Source organism: Furipterus horrens, unplaced genomic scaffold (genome assembly GCF_987537825.1).
Source record: "Furipterus horrens unplaced genomic scaffold, mFurHor1.1.pri manual_scaffold_6, whole genome shotgun sequence".
NCBI classification, from domain to species: Eukaryota; Metazoa; Chordata; class Mammalia; order Chiroptera; family Furipteridae; genus Furipterus; species Furipterus horrens.
Genome location: NW_028327176.1, coordinates 15,787,758 through 15,811,807, shown reverse-complemented (window position 1 = coordinate 15,811,807; position 24,050 = coordinate 15,787,758). Strand labels below are relative to the sequence as shown.

The following is a 24,050-nucleotide window of genomic DNA, read 5'->3' as shown; positions in this document are numbered from 1 at the left end:
AGTGTTGACTGTCGGAGCAAAGACCATGGGCAGCTGCTGGAAGGTGCAAACAGATGGGCATGGCTCAGAGAAGGGACTCAGCAGCATGCACAGTGGCTGGACCCTGTCAGGTTTACCTTGGATTGGAACGCCCATTGTGATGTCACACAGAGTCATATCCCTGAGAGAAAACAACAGTTTGGCTGAGAGGGAATGGGGTTGAGTAATGGCGCTGACATGGGGCCCAGCCCTCCCACTGTCATCACAAGTCAGCCTTCTACTATTATTCGGTTTCCTTGTCTGGGGACTTTGGGTGCTTTGGGTGCTATTTTCTGGGAAACAGAGCAGGGAACAGGAGGCAGCAGAGACAGACTCAGAGGTATGTGAGCAATACTCTCTTGAAACTCACTGCTCCTTGCCCATGCCCCTGCCCCTGAAGCCAGAGAAACTCCTACATCTTGGGCCGTGGGGGAAATCAGATGGGGGTGGGTGGGAAGAGGGGAGTTGAGATAGTGCTTTTGAATGTCTTCCTATATGTGTCATTCTCAATCCTTTTTCCTTCAGTTCATTTCAACAAACCTTGAGCATTTATTATATGACAGCGTACTAGACATTGAAGAAGAATAAAACACCATCTCCACCTTCTAGGAGCTTGAGACAAAGAGGGGCAGACAGGCTGACAGATATATATTGAATGTATAACTCAAGAAAAGGGGAAGTGATAAGATTTCATAGAGGTATAAATATTGCTAAAGAGATGGGACGCAAAGAGTATTTTGATCTATAAAATGCCCTCTGGATCTATAAAATGGCTTCTGGGAGAGCTCAGTTTGAGTTGTGCTTCAGAGAAAGGGTAGGATTTTGAAGGTGGATAGGGTAGGGAGAGGAGAGTAGCGGAAGATTCTTAAGACAGAAGGGATATATTGGGGGAAAGTGTGGGAAGCAGAAGAGTGCTGGATGTGTTCAAGGAGAGCTGAAGACACCTACCTGAAGAGAGTGTAGAAGTGCAGGGAACTCAGTGAGAGAAAAGGCTGAACATTGATAGAGGTCACATTGCAGAGGTCTGGGAATGCCAGGCTGAATACTTTGTGGTATAAATATTATTCTTATGCAACTAAAAGACACCAATAAATTTAAAGCCAGGTAAAAAAATGTGCTTAGATCTGTGTCTTAGAGCAGTGCTTCTCAAACTTTAACAGACTTACGAATCACCTGGTGGTCTTTTTTAAAAGCAGATTCTGATTTAGGTGTGGGGTAGGCACTGAAAGTCTGCATATCTACCAAGCTCTCAGGTGATGCTCCTATTGTTGAGCAAACCTTGAAAATAACTCCAGTGAGTGTAAATGGTAGTCCTCTGGCGTAAATAAGCCAATGGGAGGCTATATTAACGACTTAGTGTGAAGGAGGGCAAAGGAAATGAAAGAATCAGAGCAGTAAGATGGAAAAGAGGACATGGATTTTTTTCTTCGAATGTTTATCACCCATCACCATCACAATGTGCAGGGCCCTCCTTAGGCTGTATAGACAGGTAGTAAAACAGGGACAAAACACTCTGGGTCTCAGAGATGTGAAAGAGGAGGGGTAAACTATGGTGAAAGTTTGGATGTGGGAAGCGAGGCAGGAAGTGAGGCAGAAAGAGAGGGAAGTAGCTGAGTCTTTTCCTGATTGAGCCTTAAATACAAAGAGCTAAATAGGAACATTATCATCAGTTTATGAGGACTATATTCATCTTTGCATCCCCTGTGCCTAGCATAATGCCTGGAGTAGTAAGTGATCCATAAGTGTCTGTGAAATGAAGGATGACTTCTCAATGTTAACCCTGAATGACTGATACGATGATGGCCTTTCAAATAATAGAAAATATTAGAAGGAAGAAGTCATGAGTCCAGCCCCACCGTTTGGCCTAGGCACACCTACCAGCTCCATCATTGGCAGAATGGCACACATTGCTTCTGTAAAGTGACATCCTTCAGATATTTTGTGGCTTTTTGGATATGCATATCTTAATGGCCCAAGCAGTTTCATGAGTGTTCTTAAAGTGAAGACAAAGATTTGAACCTCTTGATTTGTGTGATTTTGTGGTGTTTTCTGGGTCAAGTGAATAGTGAACCAGTTTTAGAAGTCACCAGGAGACACTGAACCTCCAGCACCAACCACAGGCTGTCTGTACCCCTGCTGCCCCCATCATGCCCATTGTGCCCCTCTTTGGGCTAAAAGGCTGCATGGTCCTATGGTGTCAAGTTAGGTGCTCTGATCTGTCATCTAATTTTTTAAATATAGAAATCATATGTGGGGGGAGAATAAAAAAAAAAGAAATCATATGTACTTTAAAGTACATGTCTTTTAACAATATTTGTATTGACTGTGAGTTTCTTTATATTGCCCATTCGTCTTACCTTCTAGTATACATGGCTTCTTTTTCTTAAATACCAGGCATGCTATATGTAAAGTTACTTTCCTCCAGACATCAGAGTTACTTTTGCTTCCAGAAGTTGTTTAGCATAGAGAAACTCATCTTAATCCAATCAAGGATTGAACTCATCAAAGGCTGAGTTTCAATTTTTTAAAAATTAAAAAGATTTTTTCAGTTACAATTGACATTCAGTATTTTTTAAAATATATTTTATTGACTATGCTATTACAGCTGATCCAATTTTTCCCCTTTTTGACCCCTCTGCCCAGTATCCCCATTCCCTCCAGCAATCTCCCCACCTCCCCTTAGTTCTATGAGTCATGCATGTAAGTTCTTTGGCTTCTCCATTTCCTATACTGTTCTTAACATCCCCCTGTCTATTTTTTACCTACCAATCTATGCTTCTTAATCCCTGTACCATATCCCCCATTCTCCGCCTCTCTGCCCCCCTGCCCCACTGATAACCCTTCAAATGATCTCCATATTTATGCCTCTGTTCCTGTTCTGGTTGTTTGCTTAGTTTGTTTTTGTTTCTTTAGATTCAGTTCTTGATAGTTGTGAGTTTATTCTCATTTTAATGTTCAGAGTTTTGATCTTTTTTTAAAAAATAAGTTCCTTTAACATTTCATATAATAAGAACTTGATGATGATGAACTCCTTTAGCTCTATTGGGAAGCACTTTATCTGCCCTTCCATTCTAAACAATAGCTTTGCTGGATAGAGTAATCTAGGTTATAGGTCCTTTTTATCACTTTACTACTTCTTGCCAGCCCCTTCTTGCCTGCAAAGTTTCTTTTGAGAAATCAGCTGATAGTCTTATGGGAACTCTTTTGTAAGTAACTCTTTGCTTTTCTCTTGCTGCTTTTAAGATTCTCTCTTCATCTTTAACCTTTGGTATTTTAGTTATGATGTGTCTTGGTGTGGTCCTCTTTGGGTTCAATTTGTTTGGGACTCTCTGTGTTTCTGGGACTTGTATGTCTATTTCCTTCACTGAATTAGGGAAATTTTCTTTCATTATTTTTTCAAATAGGTTTTCAATTTGTTGCTCTTCCTCTTCTCCTTCTGGCATCCCTATTATTTGGCTGTTGGTACGTTTGGAGATGTTGCAGAGGCTCCTTAGTCTATTTTTGTTTTTTCTTTTTAATTCTTTTTTTCTTCTTCTTTCTTTTTCTTCTGTAGAAATAACCTATTTAATAAAATGCAGTATTCATGGGTATTTTCTGAAGCCTAGGATAAAGATCTTCCTCCGAGAGTATTTTATTTGCTTTTGACTATGGCATCATCAATCCAGGACTACTTTAAATTCATAGTTTGAGGGTTTTTATTTCGTGAAGTTTAGCTGCAAATTACACAAAAGTCAACCTGTGGTTACAACTTTCCAGGGACTTCTCTTTAGTCCTCTGAACTTTTGGTGTCGTGAGGTTCCAGCTGAATGTGGCAGGGTCTTCTATTGGATTTTTTTTTTTTGTCTTATGGTTTGTATTTTTGAAGTTTTCTTTAAACCATTCTTCTGTATTATAGGTCACAAATATTCTTCCTTAAATTTTTTGGAGGCTCCAGGCTTACCTTTCACATTTTAATTTTTAATACACTTAGAATCCACCTCTATATATAGTATTAAGAAATGATCCAATTTTATTTGTCCCTTTATAGTGAGCCAGTGTTCTCATTACTATTTGCTAAAGAACCTCTCCCCCATTGATTTGTGGAACTCCCTTTATCATATACATGACTCTATCTTTGAGTTCTCTACTCTGTTCCATTGGTTTGTTTGTTCCAGTATTTATTGTCATAGATTTGTAGTGTGTTTTAGTGTTTGGTACAGTAGGTTTTTTCTTTGCCCTTCTTCTTAAGGTTGACTTAGCTATTAGTGGACCTTTCTTTTGCCATATAATTTTAGAGTTTAACAAGTTCTTGAAACTTTCCAAATGAAATTTAAACTGGGAATGTATTAAAGTATAATTTAATTTGGGGAATACTGATATCTTCATAATTTCAAGTTATTCCAACCAAAAGCCCAGAATGCCTCTTTATTTATTCAGATTATTTTCTATGTCCTTTATTAGAGTTCCATAGTTTTCTACATGAATGTCTTCTGTAGTCTTCGTTAACTTAATACTGTGATACTCTATCATTTGTATTGCTATTATGAAGGACATATCTTTTATTATTTAAAATTATATTTTTCTAGTTTTTTTGATGTAGTAGAGAAATGCTATTGATACTTATAAGTTCTGGTATTTAGAAACTTGAATTCTTTTATTAGGTCTGATGGAGAATGTCTTTATCATTTGATTGTTTTCACACTTATTCGTCTATTCAACTGGTATATATTTTTTGCCTGCCTTTGATATCTTACATTTTTCTAAGAATTTAACCATTTCATCAAGTATTTTTCATTTAGTAAAGTATAGTTATTCAAACTGTTTCCCTTCTCCTTCCTCTTCTACTTCAATTTCCAAAGAGATTTTATATTTACTTTCCTCTTTTGCCCTATGGGCATTGCCAGCCAAGAACCACTTTTTTTTTTTTTTTTTTTGAGGGTTCCTGATGACACAGTTAAGTATAAATTAGTATTCCAAACCAGCATGAGTATAGACTCTTGGTTAAAATTCTCAGAAAAGGCTGTTTTCTTTTTTCCCCTACCCAGAGTTCAAGTTCTATTGTCTGGTGGGCAGATTTTTTTTCTAGCCACCTTTTTACTGAGTTTGCAACAATTTGAAAATCCTGTCTCTTTTTCCCTGGGGTATCAATTCCAAATATCCACTTCACATGAACCTTTTGTTCCTTTCTTGTTGTTATCAAAAGTCCTTTAGGGACCAACACTGCAAATCACCTAGGTCATTGAAGTATACTCTGACTTTCCGCTCTGGTTTTTCAGTTTTCTATTTTTGGCCTATATATTTCCCTTATTGTCTTGTAAGGATCTAAGTTCTCCATTTTAAAGAATATTTGTTATATTTTATTGGGCATTTTCAAATGTTTTGTAGTGGGGAATTATTTAGGTTTGTGGTATGTAGAGATCATTTTGAGATAAATATATAGAAAGATCATTTGTAAATATATTAACCTGTATTTCAACATCAGTTTTCCTTTTGCTTGATGTTTTTAGTTAATAATTATTGACATAAATAATACATAACTAAGCATAAAATCAACTTAAAACTATTTAAAAGTTAACACTACCACTGTGCTAGGGATATTCAAATGAGTGATAAGCTGAATGACTGAATTATGTAGACGTTCATGAATTCCTCAGTAGTCGTTTTGGAGGCTCTTTTAATATACTCTCAGAGACTGATGCTCTAGTTTAAAGAGAAGAAATAAAAAATCGTAATGAATGTCATCTTTGCCTTTCAAGTGACCTGGAACACCCTTGGAAAAACCCAGGAGTTTACTAACTGCTGGTTGGGAAATTTTTTCCTACAGGACAAAATAAAAATGCTACAGTTGGCATAATCTGGCTTCTACCTACCTTTTCAGTTTCATCTCTCACTACTTAGCAAAAGTGCACTTGAAATCATGACTTTCTAATCTCAGTGATGTCCCCAAGCCTGAAAGGCTCTTTCTTCACCTAAAAACTCTCTTCTCATTCTCCAAACTCCAATACAAATGACAACTTCTTGTGTAATTCTTATCTTCCCTCCCAAGCAGTTAATAACTGTCCTCTATATTCCCTGGCACTTATATTTCTGTTACAGCAATTACCACACAGCATTGCAATTTATATGTTTACAGATACATTTTATACCTACTATATAAGTTCCTAGAATACAGGGGTCATATTTATCTTTGTAGTTCTGGCACCCCACAAAATACCAAGAATTTAGTACTCAATAAATGATTCATGAATAAAAGAATGAGGTGGTATTTGTTCCTGTGGATAAGGATGCCAATTGTATCAATACTTGTGTCTATAAGATGAAATGCAATGTCAATAAATTCTCTAACCTAGAGCATTACCTGAATTTCTTTTTCTTTTTATGCCTCTCTAGACTTCAAAGCAACATCGATTGAAAAAGATCCAGAAATTCACAGGTTAGAAAGATCCTGTTTTATTCTTCAGCTCAAGGCTAATGACAGATCAGCTGTGGTTTGCTTTAAGACTCTATCCTTTAGCCCTGGCTGGTGAGGCTCAGTGGATTGAGCATCAGCATGAGGATGGAAAGGTTGCTGGTTCATTTTCCAGTCAGGGCATGTTCCTAGTTGTGGGCTCTCACACAAAGATATTTCTCTCCCTCTCTTTCTCCCTCCTTTCCCCAATTTCTAAAAATAAATAAAATCTAGACTTCCAGTCAAGATGGAGGTGTAAGTAGACATGCTTTGCCTCCTCGCACAACCATAAGAAGGATCACAACTAAACTCAAAGCAGAAAACACCCAAAACTGCCAGAAAACTTGAACTATGTGGAAGTCCGACAGCCAAGGATTTAAAGAAGCCGTATTCATCCAGATGAATAGAAGGGGCAGAGATGAGGAGGAGGTGGGGTGGAGAGGATGCATGGTGGTGGTGACAGGGTGGCGGTGGCAGCCGATGGCCAGTGGAATGGGTCGTCCCATATTCACATGTGGTGGATAAAAATCAGGAGTGATACCTGGGGAGGGAGCAATCCCGGCCCCAGCCATACTGCGCAGCTCAGGGTTCCAGTGCCAGGAAAAGTAAGCCCCGTAACTTCTGGCTGTAAAAACCAGTGGGGCCTGGGGCGGCAGAAGAAACTGCCAATCTTTCAGGAGAGTCCATATAAAGGGTCCACATGGTCCTAGAACATATGCAAACCCACCCACTCTGGAAACAACTACCAGGGCAAGGGCTAGAGGGGTGCCAGTCACACACGGGAAGTGGATGAAGTGACTGGAAATAGGGTGAGTGCAGAGTAAGTCTCCAGCAGACAGCAGAGGCATTGTCCCCTCTTCACTCTTCCCCACATACAGAGCCACAAAGTGGTGAAGCAGGTTGCCCTGCCCTGACAATCACCTAAAGTTCCGCCCTTACAACAAAACAGGTGTTCCAAGACAGGAAGTCAAAGCAGCTCTACCTAATACACAGAAACAAACACAGGGAGGCTGCCAAATTGATGAGACAAAGAAATATGGCTCTAATGAAAGAAAAGAACAAAACCCCAGAAAAAGAACTAAACAAAACAGAGAAAGTCAATCTATCAGATACATAGTTCAAAACACTGGTGATAAGGATTCTCAGAGAACTCATTGAGTATGGCAAAAGCATAAGGGAAGAAATGAAGGCTATACTAAGTGAAAGAAAGAAAAATCCACAGGTAATCAACAGTGAAGGGAAGGAAGCTGGGGTTCAAATCAATAATTTGGAACATAAGGAAGAAATAAACAGTCAACCAGAACATAATAAAAAACAAGAATTCAAAAGAATGAAGAGAGAATAAGAAGACTCTGGCACATCTCCAAAAGTGTCAACATGCGAATCATAGGGATGCCAGAAGGAGAAGAGGAAGAGCAACAAATTGAACTCATTTGAAAAATAATGAAAGAAAACTTGCCTAATTCAGTGACGGAAATAGACATACAAGTCCAGGAAGCACAGAGTCCCAAACAAGTTGGATGCAAAGAACCACACCAAGACACATCATAATTAAAATGCCAAGGGTTAAAGATCAAGAGAGAATCTTTTTTTTTTTTCTATTTTATTTACTTATTTTTTAATATGCTTTATTGATTATGCTGTTACAGTTGTCCCAATTTCTTTTCCCTTTGTTCCCCTCCACCCAGTAACCTGGTTCCCTCCAGTTGTCTGCCCACTTAGTCCATGCCCATTGGTTGTGCATATAGTTCTCAACATCTTCCTGTCTACTCCACTCCCTCCTACTATGCTTCTTAATTCCTGTACCATCTCCCTCCCTTTCCCTTTTTCCCTCTCTCTACTGAACCCCCCCCATAATGTTCCCCATACCTATAATTCTTTTCCCATTCTCGTTGCCTACTTAGTTTGCCTTTGTTTAGGTTCCCTAGCTTCTGTTGTTGGTCGTTGTGATACAGTTCTCATTTTAATGTTCATAGTTTTGATCCTCTTCCTCCTAAACAAGTTCCTTTAACATTTCGTATAACAGTGGTTTGGATCTGATGAACTCCTTCAGTTTTACTTTGTCCTGGAAGCACTTTCTCTGCCCTTCTATTCTGAATGACAGCTTCACTGGATAGAGTAATCGTGGTTGAAGGTTTTTTCTTTTCATTACTTTGAATATTTCTTGCCAGTCCCTTCTTGCCTGCAGAGTTTCTTTTGAGATTTCAGATGAGAGTGTTATTGGGACCCCTTTGTACGTAATTTTTCTCTCTTGCTGCTTTTAAAATTCTCTCTTTATCCTTTATTTTTGACATTTTGATTATAATGTATCTTGGGTGGTTCTCCCGGTGTCCACTTTTTTTTATAACTCTCTGTGCTTCCTGGACCTGTAAATCTATTTCCTTCCCCAAGTTAGGGAAGTTCAGGTTCATTATTTTTTCACATAATTTTTCAATTTCTAGTTCTTCTTCACCTTCTGGCTACCCTATGATTCAGATGTTGGTCCGCTTATAGCTGTCCCATAGGTTTCTGAGCCTCTCCTCATTTTCCTCTTTTTGTTTCCTCTTTCTGCACTGGTTGACTGTTTGTTCCTTCCTACGTCTCCCTCATCCAGACAGGTAGGAGGGGCGGAGCTGGGGCAGAGAGGATGTGGTGTGGTGGTGGTGGCAGCAGCAGCAGCAACAGTAGCAGTAGTGGCAGGCTGGCAAAAATTGTAGTCACATGTTTTAAGAAGTCAGGAGGGACACCTGAGGAGCGTTCCCAGTTCCTCACCGGACCTCGCAGTCCACGGTCCCAGCACTGGGGAAAATCAAGCCTCATTGCTTCTGACTGTGCAGACCAGTGGGGGCTGGGGTGGAGGCCTCAGCAGAGTCCGCTTGTTTGAAGGGCCCCCTGGTCCTAGAGCATCCGCAGACGCACCCACTCTGGGAACGACGGCCAGGGCAGCAGCTGGAGGGGCGCCAGTCTGGTGCAGAAGTGGGAGAAGTGCCTGGAAGACGGGCGAGTACTGGGCAGGCAGCATTGTTCCCTCTCAGACCCCTTCCCCACATACAGCGCCGCAACGTGGTGAAGCAGGTCGCCCTGTGCTGACAAATCCCCAGGGTTCCGCCACTTGCAACGTAACAGGAGCGATGGCTCTGCCTGGGATGTGGAGGTGAACAAACACAGGAGCCTGTCAGAATGAGGAGACAGAGAAGTATGGTCCAGAAGGGGAAACAGATCAAGGTTCCAGTGGGAGAACTAAGCAACGATGAAGAGATAGCCAACCTAACAGATGAGGAGATAGACAACCTAACAGATGCAGAATTCAAAACACTGGTGATAAAGATGCTCACAGGCTTGACAGATATGCTTGAGTATGGCAACACATAAGACAAGAAGTGAAGGCTATGCTAAGTGAAACAAAGAAAAATCCACACAAAACCAATGGTGAAGGCATGGAAACCGGGGTTCAAATCAATGATTTGGAACATAAGGAAGGAAAAAAACAGTCAACCAATGCAGAATGAGGAAGCAAGGATTGAAAAAAATGAGGACAGCTTCCCAAATTTTGTGAAGGATATGAACATACAGGTCTGGGAAGCACGGAGGGTCCCAGGCAAGCTGGACCCAGAGGGGACCACACCAGGACACATTATGACTGAGATGCCAAAGGTGAAAGATAAAGACAGAGTTCTGGGATAGCAAGAGAGAGGCAGAGAGTTGCCTACAGGGGGGTGCCTATAGGACTATCAGCTGATTTCTCAGAGGACACTTTGCAGGCAGGAAGGGATTGGCAAGCAGTATTCAATGTGATGAAAAGCAACCTACAACCAGGATTACTCTATCTAGCAAAGCTATCATTTGGAATGGAAGGGAAGAAGTGCTTCCCAGACAAGGTGAAGCTAAAGGAGTTCATCATCACCAAGCCATTATTATATGAAATGTCAAAGGGACTTACTTAAGAAAAAGAAGATCAATACTATGAACACTAAAATGACAACAAACTCACAACTATCAACAACTGAATCTAAAAAATAAAAGCAAAACCCAACTAAGCAAACCAGAATAGAAACAGAATCATAGGTATGGGGTCATATGGAGAGTTATCAGCTGGGAGGGGGAAAGGGGAGAGATGGGGAAATGGTGCAGGGACTAAGAAGCATAATTGGTTGGTACAGAATAGACAGGGGGAAGTTAAGAATAACACAGGGCAGGGTGAAGCCAAAAAACTTACATGCATGACCCATGGACATGAACTAAGGGAGTGGGGTTGCTGGAGGGAAGGGGGGTACTGGGCAGAGGGGAGCAAAGAGGAAAAAATTTGGAACTACTGTAACAACATAATCAATAAAAAAAAAAAAAAGACAAACTCACAACTATCAAGAACTGAATCTAAAAAACAAGCTAAGCAAACAACGAGAACAAGAACAGGATCATAGGTATGGAGATCACTTGGAGGAGTATTAGCAGGGAGGGGGAAGGGGCAGAATGGGGCAAATGGTGCAGGGATTAGGAAGCATAATTAGTAGGTACAAAATAGACAGGGGAATGTTAAGAATAGTATAGGAAATGGAGAAGCCAAAGAACTTACACGCACAACCCATGGTTATGAGCTAAGTGGGGGGGGGTAGGGGTTGCTGGAGGGAAGGAGGTATGGGGGGAGGGGCTCAAAGGGGAATAATTGGGACCACTGTAATAGCATAATTAATAAAATATATTTTAAAAATAAATAAAAATAAACAAATCTTAAAAAATTCTGACCTTTAATATATGATGGGAGGTGGGAGGTAGAAAGAACTGTGTTTATTCTAGCATCTCCACTTCCAGAGAGATGTAAGTGGCTCCATAATTGTTTCCATGCTTCCTTTCCTCATCTCATTTTATACAAAGTTCAAAGCATCAGGAAATAAACTTGGTGAGATTGGAGAATGGAGAAGGAATAACTACCAAGAGTTTGACATGGAAAGTTTCAGTACTTTTTTTCTCTACCATAGACACTGGGAGACTCCTTTGGAGGGAAAGATATATATACTATGACCTCTGTTTCCTCCACTCCAACTCCCTACTGCCATGGTTATTCCCGCTCTTTCCAATTGCTTACATCTATACTTTATGGAGAAGGCAGCATTGTATAATTTAAAAAACAAACTTGAGACCTAGGTTAAACCTTAGCTCTACCACTAATTAGCTTTGTGATCTTGAACATGAATTCATCTTTGTTTCCTTATTTGCAAAATAAGGGCTTTGGATTAGGTGATGCCAGTCATCATAATACTAATAGATTCTTCATCTCTTCTCCCAGCTCAACAGTGGGAAGAAGATCTGAGGTTGGGTTGCGTTAAAACTAATCTGACATGGTGAGTAATATTGATCTTCACTGTTATCTATTTTTTCTCTTTTCAGTCTATGCTACTGACAAACTGTAAAAAGTTAGGAGTAAGATACCTCGGACTCTTTTACTTCCCACATTATCATAACTGTCTCTAAGTTAAGTCTCTCTTCTTATTGGTTTCCTTACTAGTACTTTTAATATTACTTTAGTTACATGGACATACTCTTTTTCATCCAGCTTTTCGGGACTCCATGAACGATGGACCCAGGAATGTCTACTCAGTCTTCAACAGATCTTCCAGCATCTGGAAAATGCAAGGTCAGGCAATGTAGTTTTTGAGTGGGGATTGAAGGTGGTAGAGCTTTTAAAAGGGAGGAAGGAAGGGAGTAAAGGAGAGAGGAAGGGATATGAGTAAGGAGGGAGGGAGAGGGAAAAGAGCATTACTTAGTTAGTTTTGGCAATGGGGGAAGGTTCTAGGTTAAAGGAAGTTCAAATGGGTTTATTGATCATTTCTGATTGGAATGGGACAAATGCCTCCCTTTGTCTTGATGGAGGAATTCTTTCCAAAATTAACTGATGTTGGGTAAAGCAATTTGTTGTCCTCCTTCAGTCCAAAATATTTTGCATTTGAAATGGCCATTATTTTTCCCTTTTTCTACTTTTCCTACCCTTTTATGTTTTAAAGCAAAACAAAACTTTTCTCTTTATTCTTTAGATCAGCTCTTATGGAATCATGTTTGCCTGAACCACAGTATACAATTTCTTCCTCCACCTCCACTGTTTTTGAGGCTCAGGAGCCTATTCTACCCTTTTGTGACTGTAAGACAGCAAAATATTCCACTACCCACAGCACCTCCTCTGGATCATCATGCAGCACCTCCAGTTTGTCTCACTTTCCTGTCTTTTCTGAAGGAAAAGCCTCAAAATTCCAGAGCCACAGCTTACCTATTTTTTCTAAAAAGCAACCATCTGTGTTCAAGAATGTAGGAACATCCTTGCCTCCTCTTCAGGTGTCAGAGGTTGGGAAATCAAAACTCTTTCAGGATTTGGCAGCTCTTTCAGCCTTAAGATCTCAAGGCTCTTTCACCAACTCTACTTTCTGCAAACAAGTGAAAACAAAGGATGGGAGAAGGAGCAATAATAATTTGACATCAGGTCATCAGCCAAATTCTATTTTCAAGGAGACACCACAATCCCCAGGTCTGGCTCCAGCCCAGATAGCTCCTTTGACTAGGTGGGAGTTGGAGGGACATATAGCTTGGAAGGTTTGTACTTTGCGGAAACAAACAGTACCTCTGCCTGTGAGGGAATCATGGGCGATGCTGAATTATTTAATTGAGGTACAAGGAAGCATTCCTGAACCAGGGAAACCCCAAATCCACTTATCTATGCCCATTCATCAAAGCACTGAGAAAAATATCAACAATGAATCCTCAGACCGTCCATCATTTCAGTGCCATGTGAACATTGGAGTGAAATCTGGATTAAACAGAACAGAAAAAAAAATTTCACAATCACTTATCCCAAGTAAGCAGTCACAGCACAGGAATGGCCCCCAAATCCTTGGATCCAAGCTGTCAGTTACATCAATGGGCACTCCACCTCCCAAAAGTTTAGAAGTTGACGTAATTCATAAAGAAACCACTTTACTACAGAAGGACCCAAAACATATGCTAGAGCTTAGTATAGAGCAGAGGGTAATAGGTCTTCCAGAAAAAAGCATACAGAAGCATGAGGTCCAAGTGACTAGTGTGGAGTTGACTCCAAGGCTACCATATCAAGTCACAGAGAGCATAAAGGTAACTCCATTGGCATTACTTCAAACCATGGATTTGATGGGGATGATCCCAGAATCACATTCAGAAGTGACAGAATCTGTGGGTTTGTTTCAACGGCCAAATGAAGTTGTGAAACCAATGGAAAAAATGAGTGTGAGCTCAAAACCAGCATACCAAGTCACTGAATCAGTGGAAGTAACCCCAAGGCCTCAGCACCAGGTTATAGAATCAAAGAAGATGACCTCAAGACCACTGAATCAAGTCACAGATAATGTAAAGGTAACTCCTGTAGCATTGCTTGAAGTCATGGATTCTATGGGGATGATTAAAAAATCACCTCCACACATCATAGAATCAATGGGAATGACCCCAAGACCACAACATCAAGTCAAGGAGTCAGTAAAAATGAACACATTGTTGGACCATCAAGTCATACAACCAGGAAAGATGAGTCCAAGGCAACAACATACAGTCATGGAAACTGTGAAAATGACTGCAGGGCCACAGCATAAAGTTATTGAATCAGTGGGCATAACTTCGAAGCCACAGAATCAAGTCATAGAACCACTGAAAATTATTCCAGGGCCAATATGTCAAAACACAAAATCATTGAGCATGAAGCCTAGGCCATTGCACCAAGTTATGAATATCATGAAAGTAACTCCAGTGGCACTATTACAAGCTATGGATGGTATGGGAATAATTCCACCAGCACAACCAGATGGTATAGGATCTGGGAGCTTAACTCCAGATTTATGGACTCATATTTCAAATTTAACCCCAAGGGCAACTCAGCTAGATGATTTGACATCTTCTAGTTTCCCTCCTACTATTGATCCACCTGGAATTAGAGAGGCTATGGGTGTACCTCCAAAACCACTACCTAAAGTCATAGACTCAGTAGAGATGCCATTACATCAATCCATACATTCTCTAAAGAAAACCCCAATAGTACTGGGGTCATCCAATGAAATGATCACAGAACCACAGTCACAAGTTGTAGAAACTCAGTGTTTGACCCCAAGGTCAATATCTCAAGTCAAGAAATCCTTGGAGTTGACTCCTAGGCCATGGATTCAAGTGCTAGACCCTGTGGGGATGACTGCACAACCATATAACCAAGGTACGGAATCTATGGCATTAACCCCAGTGCCACCTCAAGATATGGAATCTTTGAGGTTGACCCCATGGCATCAAGTCCTGGAAGATTCAGAGATGAGCCCAAGGCAAAATCATCAAGTTATAGATACTATGGGATTGACCTCTGACAAATGCCTTCAAATGAAGAAATCTGTAGAGTTGACACAGTCACAACATCAAATAATGGAATCTTTAGGGACAATCCCAAAGTTGCTGGGTCAAGGTACAGAATCTATGGGAATGAGCCAAAGACCACTGCATCAGGTTACAGAATCCTCAGTAATATCTACCACATCACTGCTTCAAGGTGTGAAAATGCCACAACTTAAAGTTACGGATTCTATGAATTTATCATCAGGGTTGCCAAATGTAAAATTAGAGAAACAGACCATGGGATCAGGGTTGAAAAGTATAAAACCTATAGATTCACTGCCACAAATAGCAAAATATGGACAGCTGATCCCAACTGTGAACTCTATAGAATCAGCCATAGAACTTCAACAGCAGAGTGTAAAATCTGATGAGTTGACCTCCATACCACAGCTGCAAAGTGGGAAATCTGTGCAGTCATACCTAGGATCTCAGCTTCAAGATGTGAAATCTACCCAACTGACCCTAGGACCACAACAGCGAAGTGAAAAATCTGCTGAGTTGGCCCCAGCAGCACAGTTGCAAAGTAGGAAACCTATAGATTTGACCTCCAGTTCACAGTTGCAAGGTATGGAATGTGTTCATTTGAGTCTACCACCAAAGTTGCCAGATATAAAAACTGTGGAGTTGACCCCAAGACCACAAGAGGAAGATATGAAATCTGTGGAGTGGGCCCCCAAACCATGGTTACAAGATATAAGATCTGAGGAGATAGCCCAATTACTATTGATTAAAGATGTGAAAACTCCTCAGATGGTAGAATGTAGGAGGCTGATTCCTGAGCCACAGGTAGAAGGTATGAAATATGAGGAGCTGATCCCAAGAACACATATTCCAGCAGTAAAATCTATAGAACTGGTACCCAAACCAAATAATCAAGCCACAGGACCTGAAGAATTGACTCCATGGCATCAAGCTTCAGATTCTTTAGGGATGATTTCAGAGCCAGGATATCAAGAAACAGAAGCAAAGTTGACCTCTGACACTTGTGACCACAAGAAAGAATCTGTGGGGTTGACAGAATCATCTTTAGGAAATACCCCAGTGCCATTGAGATATGCTTCAAAATCTAGGCAGATGAACTCAGTGTCATTCCAAGGTACTCCTGAGACAAAGCTTCAAAGTGTAAAAGCCTCAGGGGAGACTCCAGTTTCACAACATACAATACAAGAATCTCTGAAGGTGGTACCAGGATCAGAGAGGCAAGGTATGAAATCAGAGGTGTTGATCCCAGACTCCAAATGTATTAAGTCTGTTCTGAATCTAGGATCATATTCAGAAATTATGAACTATGAGGAGCTGACTTCAGAACCACAATTTCAAAGTGTGAAATCTGTGCCATTGACCTCAGAACCACAGCACCAAAGTATAAAACTTGAGTCAGTCCCATTAGTGGTAGGATCTAAAGAATTTATTGCTGGACGAAAACCACCTGTAATGGAGTTGACTCCAGAGCCACAGACCAAGGGATTAAAGTCCAGGCAGTTGGATCCAGAGCCACAATTACAGTATATGGAATACATTAATTTAAACCAACAGTCAACTACTACTAGAATGGTAGAATCTGAGAAGCTGATACAAGAGCCACAGTCACAGAGCTTTAGATTTTCAAAGTTATCTCCAGGGCCACTTCTTCAAGGAGAAAAGTCTATAGATTTAATCTCAGGGCCCTCATACCATGGTATGAAATCTGATGAATTGATCCCAGCTTCCCCAGTGCAAGAAATTAAATCATCAGATTTAATCCTACAGCCAAAACATCGACATGCTATGTCTGTACAGTTGACTCCTGAACCACAACCTCAAGGTATGAAATTTGTGGAATTAAACACAAGGCCATGCTCGAAAGATGTTAAATTTTCTGATTTGGACCCAGAATCAAAGCATAAAGGTTTCAAACATGTGCAGTTTATACCAGGAACACAGATTCAAGATATAAAGTCTGTAGGGTTTGCAGCAAAGTCATCTTTGCAGTTAAACCAAGACCTCCCGGTTGAAAATATGAAATCTGTTTTGTCTATTGAAGGATCACAATTTCACAGCATGAAATCTGTGAAACTGACTTCAGAAATACAATTTCAAGATGTGAAATCTGAGGAACTGAAACCAGGGCCAAGGCAGCAAGATGTCAAATTTTCTGAATTGACTTCAGAGCCAAAACTTCATGGTGTCACGTTTGGAGAGAAAATCCCAGGATCATTGTTTCATGGTGTGAATTCTGTGGAGATGACTCCAGAGTTAGTGCTTCAAGATTCTAAATTAGCAAAGATGTCTCCAGGGGTTCCAGTTGAGAAACAGGTCGGGCTTAATTCAGGGCCATGGCTAAAAGACGTCAAATTTTGTGATCTGACATTAGGAACTCAATCTCAAGGTATGAAATCCTCAGAGTTAAAATCAGGGCCACAACGACAATGTGTGAAATTTTTTGAGTTGACTCCAGAATCAAATATTCAAAGTATGAAATCTAAAGAGTTTAAGCCTGAACCACAGTTGCAAAGCATAAAATCTCCCAAATTGACCCCAGGGCCACAGTTGTACCAAGTGAAACCCCTGGTGTCAACTTCAGAACCACAGTATCAAAAGGTGAAAACTGCTGACCTAAAACAAGAGCCACGGCTTGGAAGTATGAGATGCATTCAGTGGATACCAGGACCTGAGTTCCAAGGTGTGAAATCTATAGGGTCACAATCTCAAGGTGTCAAATCTGCAGAGTTGAAATCTTTGATACAGTCAAGAGATAAGTCATCTAAATTGACTCAAGGGCCAAAAACTCAAGGTGCAACATATATGGAGTTCAACTGTGGGCCACAGTTGCAGAGTGTGAAAACCCTTGAGTTGTCCCCAGTACAATGGGAAAAAGGGCAATTTTCGGCATCAACCTCAGAGCCACAGCTTCAAGACATAAGAAGTGTAGAGTTAAGCCAAAATCCACAGCTTCAATGGATACCTGCACTAGAGTTTCAATGTCTGAAATCTTTGCTAAATCTTGGGTTACAATCTCAATGTGTCAAACCAGCAGAGTTGAAACCTTTGATACAGTTAAGAGATACAAAGTCATCTATGTTGACTCCAAAGCCAGAGCTCCAAAGTATAGGTTCTTTAGCATCACTCCAGAAACATCAGCCTGAAGGTCTGAGTTTGAAACCTTGTCCACAGTTTAGAAATATGAAATCATGTGACCGGACTTCAAGGTCAAAGCCCTATGATATAAAATCTGTGATGTTCAAATCTAGGCTTCACTTGCGTGACGGGAAAGCTCCTAAATTGACCCAAAGACTACAGCTTCAAGAAGTGAAACCCTTACAGTCATTCCCAGGAACACAACTTCAAGGTGTAAAGTCTCTAGTGCTTACACAAGAACCACAACTTCCAGGTGTAAAATCTGGGCTGTTAAGTCAAGGGTCACAATCACAAAGTAATAAAACTAGAGAGTTGTGCTCCCCACTACACTTGAAAAGTATGAACTCACCTGAGTTGGCTCTTCAGACAAAGTTTCAAGGTGTGAAATCTAAGGATTTCAACTCTGGGTCACAGTGGCAAGGTTTAAAATCTTCTAAGTTGCCACCTGAGCTAAAGTTCCAAGATATGAAATTTAATGAGTTAAATCTCAGCTCACAGTTTCAAAGTAGAACATTTTCTAAATCGACTGCAGGGACAAAGATTCAAAGTGTCAAATGTATAGATTTCAGGCCTGGGTCATTGTTACAAGGTATGAAATCTTCTGAAAGGACTTCAAAGGCAAAGCTTCAAAATATAAAACACAAAAAATTCAACTTTGGCCCCCAGTTACAAGTTGTGAACTCTTCTGAGCCAACACTGGGGACACAGCTTGAGAAAGGGAAATCCGCAGAATTCAAGTCAGGCCCAGAGTTGCAAGATATAAAATCATCTAGGATGATCATGGGTATAGAGCTTCAAGATGTAAAATCTATGAATTTCAGGTCTGGGCCACACTTGCAGGGTATGAAATCTTCTGAAGTAATCCCAAAGGAAAAGCTTCAAGGTGTGAAATCTGTAGAATTGAAACCTAGTCCAAAGTTACAAGATGAGAAATCAGATTTGACTCTGGGGAGGAAGTTTCCAGGTACAAAATCTGTACAGTTGCAATCAGGTCCAAAGTTGCAAGACATAAAATGTTCTGACTTGATCATGGGTATAAAGCTTCAAGATGTAAAATCTATGGGGTTCAACTCCAGACCACACTTTAAAGGTATGAAATCTTCTGAAGTGATCCTAGGGACAAAGCTTCAAGAAATGAAATCATTTTTCAACTCTGAACCACAGATAAAAAGTAAAAAATCTGAGTCAATTCAAGAGACAAAGCTTCAAGATGTGAACTCCTTAAGGTTCAACCATGGTCCAAAGTTACAAGGTGGAAAATCTTCTGATTTAACCCAGAAGAGGAAGCTTCAAGATGTGAAAACTGTGGAGCTCAACCCTGGACCACAGACAGAAGATGAGAAATCTGATTTGACACTAGAGTGGAAGCTTCGAGATCTGAAATCTTTTGAGTTAAAACCTGTTCCACATTTACAAGTTGTGACATCTGAGTTACCGCCAGAGACAAAGCTTCAAAGTGAAGAATCTGTGGCGTTCATCACCAGGCCAATGTGGCAAGATATGAAATCTTTTGAATCGACTCTAGCTACAAAGGAACAAGATGTTAAATCTTTCGGGTTTAACTCAGCCCCACAAGATAGGAAATTGTCTATGCTGACACAAGGCACATACCTACCAGGTGTGAAATCTGTGGAATTCAACCCTGGGACAAACTTGCAAGGTGCAGAATCTTCTGAGCTTATAAAACATCAAATAATGACCTCTACAGAGATCAATGATGCCCAAAAATTTCAGGTTGCAAAACCCTCTGAGTTGGCCTCAGAATCAAAGGTTCACGGTGTAGTATCTTCTGAGTTCAATGCTGGGAAGCAGTGGCAAGAGATCAGATCTGAGTTGAGCACCAAGATGAAGCTTCCAGATGAGCCATTTTTGGAGTTAAAGCATGTACTTAAATTGCAAGGTGGGGAATCCTCTAAACTGAATCCAGGGCCACAGTTTCAATGTATAAATTTTATGGCATTCAACACTGGGCCAGAGTTGCAAGGTCTAGAATCTTTTGAATTGAATCCTGGGCCAGAGCTTCAAGGTACAGAATCTAAGGTGTTCTGCCTTAAGCCACATTTGCAAGGTATGAATTCTTCCTCATTCACTTTGGAACCAAAACTTCAGTGTGTAAATTCTACTGGATGCAACCCTGGGCCACAGCTGCAAGGTGTGAACTCTTCTGAATTGAATTCAGGCTCAGAACTTCAATGCATAAACTCTATAAAGTTTAATCCAGGGCCACAAATACAAGGCACGAGACCTTGTGAGTTGAACCCTGGGCCAGAATCTCAAGGCACGAAGTCTATTTTGTTTAATCCTGGACTACATTTGCAAGGTGTAAAATCTTCTAAGTTAACTCCAGGCACAAAGTTTCCAGAAGTCCAAGTTTTGGAGAACCACCTTGGGTCACAGCAACAACTTGGGGACTCTCTTTTGGGTCTTCAGTTAAATGGTGCAAAATCTATGTTATTTTTACCAGAGCCATGGCTTGAAGATGTAAAGTCTGTGACAATGAACAAGGAGCCGTTGCTTTGTGGTGCAAATTCTGTGAAATCAATTTCAGATTCTGAGCTGCAGGACTTAAAATGTGAGGTGCTTGGACTAGAGTCATGTTTTAAAAAAGTTAAATCTGTGGAGTTAAATCCAGGGTCAAATATTGAATTGAAATCTGCAGAATTAACCTCACAGCCAACATCTCCATTTGAGGATCCTATAGTGTTGACTCAGGAACAGGGGCTTCAGGCTGTGAAATCTATAGGGATAAAAATAAGGCCTCCTCAAGTTATGAAATCTGAGGATTTGAATCTAAGACAGGTATATCAGAATAGGGAATCTGAGGAGTTAACATCAGGAGAAGAGTTACAAATGAAGAATTATTTCTCTAGGTTTCTACACAACTCTTCAAACTCAGTCACCTCAAGCTCTGTCAAAACATCTGAATTAGGAGGACTTTGGGATTCTGAGATGACAGAAATATCAAGAACCTTGGATACAAAAAACCTTTGGGCAGATGTTTTGCAGCCTGAAGAGTCCTTTATAGACCCTGCTTCAACCTTTCCCTTGTCCCTTCATAATCAACCCTCTGATAAGACAGCTAACACTGTAGAAACCCCCCATTCTGAGATCCCAGGAGTGACTGTCATACCTAAGGAAAGGATTCAGAGGGAGCAGGTGGCAGAGTTAGAGAACTCACTCCAGGGCCTCTTCCATTATCCACCACAAAGCTGGAGATCACCAGTTAAGACTTTCCAGACAGGATCAGGGGCTCAAAGAGACCTTACGTGGTCTGTTCTGGGAAGACAACAGAATGTCTGGGAGAGTCACTCCTGGAAGCAGAAACTACCTAGAAAATATCTCTCCAATATGTTAATGCTGGGGAATGTCTTGGGGACCACTATGGAAAGGAAGCTTTGTTCTCAAATACCTTCAACAGAAAGAGCCACTGCAGATACTCTTCAATCTATTCAGAATTTATTTGGAGTTCCAGCTGAATTGATGGAATTTTCCCAGAGTCTGCTGGAGATGAGTCGAGGTACTCTTTCTCAGGCTTCTGTGGTCAAAAACTACATTCAGAGACATACTTCATGCCATGGTCATGAGAAAAGAATGGCTTTAAGGATGTGGACACGTGGTTCTATGTCCTCCATAATACAGCAATACTCTGGAACTAGAGTGAGAATAAAGAAAATAAAGCTCAGTGATATATCCCAGGGAGTCATTCAGGACATGCCTGTTTCATATACAGGGGACCAACTTGTTGACACAGTGACGTCAGAGTCTTCCGTCAATATATTTTTCACTGTGAAAGATCCTGTTCTAGTGAAAGAGAGTGAGAACTTACAGAGTGATTCAGAGACAAGAATTTTTGAGTCTCAATACCCCCTCAAGCCAAGTTATCTTTCCCAGGACAAGGCTGACTTCTCAGAACAGCTCCAGTTGTTACAAGATCTGCAGCTAAAAATAGCAGCAAAACTGTTAAGAAGTCAAATACCCCACAATGTACCTCCACCACTAGCTTCAGGACTGGTCCTAAAATACCCTATCTGCTTACAGTGTGGCAGATGTTCAGGTTTTAATTGCTGTCATAAATTACAGGCCACTTCGGGGTCTTATCTGCTTATCTATCCACAGCTCCGCCTTGTGAGCACTCCTGAAGGTCATGGAGAGATTAGATTGCATCTTGGCTTTAGGTTACGAACTGGGAAAAGATCTCAAGTCCAAAAATATCATAGAAGAGACAGACCCATTACACCAAGGAGTCCAATATCACCATCACTAAGGAAAACTAAAATCTGTACTCAAGCTTCCAAGAGTCCTACTTCCACAATAGATTTCCCATCTCAGTCTTCCCAGTCTCCTGTTCCTGTACAAGTACACATTAGGCAAAAGCAATGTGGCAGCCCTGACCTTCTAGGAAAGACAGGTAGTGGAGAGCCTGGGCACTATAAATTCACTGAAGTTCGCTCTTTACCAGAGAGTGACTCTAAAAGCAATCAGGATGAAATATGGGCTGAAGTGAGAACCCAAAACACTTGTGATTCAAAATATCCAATGAAAAAAATCACCAAAGGAGTTAGAACGCAAAACAAAAAGTCCCACACAAACAGTAGAACCTTAAAACACAGTCTTTCTAGGGAATTACCAGCCCAATTAAAAAGGAACAGGAATGGGGGACCTCAGACAACTACTGGCTCTTTTAAAAGACAACCTAGGAAATTCTCCCAACCCAAATTCATTCAACTGGTTTTTCAGGGTCTAAGGAACGCATTCCACACGGCACAGAGAATTATGGCATTTGTTGGGCAGAAGCCTGAGGACGACAGAACAAGGGCAGGCCATTTGTGGTCAAGAAGAAACTACCGAACAAAACAAAAAGACACAGACTACTGCTTACTAAGACATATCAAAAGAGACAGGATGCCAGCAGATCCAACTACTAAACAGGAGAGCATGTTGTGGGAAGGTACAGACCAATTCAGATCACCTCAACAACCAAAAAGAGATAGCTCTTTCCAACCCAGACCTTTTCCATTCCCCAGGTGCAGAGTTTCCCAAGGAAGTACCACTTCCCAAACCACCACAATCAGTCATCCTTTGGGTACCATTCAAAATGACAGTGGCAGCAGACCTAAGAAAAACTACAGAAAAGAAATCTCGAGCCCAGAGCCCAAGAACTCCAATACAGAAATCAGAGGTCAGGCCCAAGGGAGAGTCCTACATGGTACCACTATGAAAAGAACCTCCCACAGTCACCTTATAGAGAAACTCACACATAAGAAACCAAACCACCGCAGCTTCCTTAGGGAAAGAACCCCATGTAATTTCTCTTTGAGGAGCCATCTCAGTCGCTCTCGGAGGAGTCATCGCAGTCCATCTGGGAGGAGCTGTCACAGTCCCTCCCAGAGAAACCGCCGCAGTCCCTCTCAGAGAAGCCACCGCAGTCCCTCTGAGAGGAGTCGTCGCAGTTCATCTGAGAGGAGCCGTCGCAGTCTCTCTCAGAGAAGCCATCGCAGTCCATCTCGGAGGAGCCATCGCAGTCCCTCTCAGAGGACACGTCGCAGACCCTCTCAGAGGAGATGTCGCAGTCCCTGTAAGAGGAGAGGATACAGTCTTTCTGAGAGCAGACAGCCCAGGCCCTGTGAGAGGAGCCATCACAGTCCCTCTAAGAGGAGAGGACGTAAGCGTTCTGAGAGGCGCAGACACAGTCACTCTGAGAGAACTCATCACCGCTCCCCTCCTGAGAGGCCCAGACATAGTTTGTCTGAAGATTCCAAGAGTTACTCAAAGATGTCTCCTAGGACCACACAAAAAAAACCCCAAAGCAGAGCGAGTTTGGAGTCTTGAAGCAAGTGGATGAGCTTTCCGCCCCCATTATTCGTTTTTTCGCTCAGGTCTTCATCAAGCTTGCTTTTCCTGGCTTCTTTCCTGCTCAGCCACTGGCTCCAATTCTTGCACCCTCAGCAATGCAAGAGCTTATGCCTCTCCTCCTGCGGGCTGGGACAGCGGGAGTGGGTGTGCCATTTTTCTAAGCTAAATAAAGGGGCAATAACTGATTTCCTTGTGCAACTAGAAAGCCTACTCGCCATGCTGGGTGGAGAACGGAGGGTGGAGGGACATTAAAGGCGAGGGTCCGGAGGCC

General features: G+C 41.2%; 1 protein-coding gene across 1 annotated transcript; it reads left to right on the top strand.

Moving 5' to 3' along the window:
* Positions 1-216: 216 nt before the first annotated feature.
* On the top strand, positions 217-23,755 carry SPATA31H1 (SPATA31 subfamily H member 1). The gene is made up of 8 exons (XM_090280723.1): positions 217-358; positions 11,709-11,763; positions 11,976-12,056; positions 12,454-14,255; positions 15,348-19,274; positions 19,362-19,966; positions 20,036-20,078; positions 20,247-23,755. Exons 1-8 carry the CDS (start codon positions 217-219, stop codon positions 23,753-23,755), a joined length of 10,164 nt encoding a protein of 3,387 aa, XP_090136849.1.
* The last annotated feature ends 295 nt before the right edge of the window (positions 23,756-24,050 follow it).

Coding starts and splice junctions, on each gene's coding strand:
- SPATA31H1 (XM_090280723.1), top strand. CDS start 217: ATGGGGCCCAGCCCTCCCACTGTCATCACAAGTCAGCCTTCTACTATT. Junction 14,256..15,347: donor AGATGGTATAGGATCTGGGA/GCTTAACTCCAG, acceptor GGAAACCTATAG/ATTTGACCTCCAGTTCACAG. Junction 20,079..20,246: donor CCCTGGGCCACAGCTGCAAG/GTGTGAACTCTT, acceptor TACATTTGCAAG/GTGTAAAATCTTCTAAGTTA.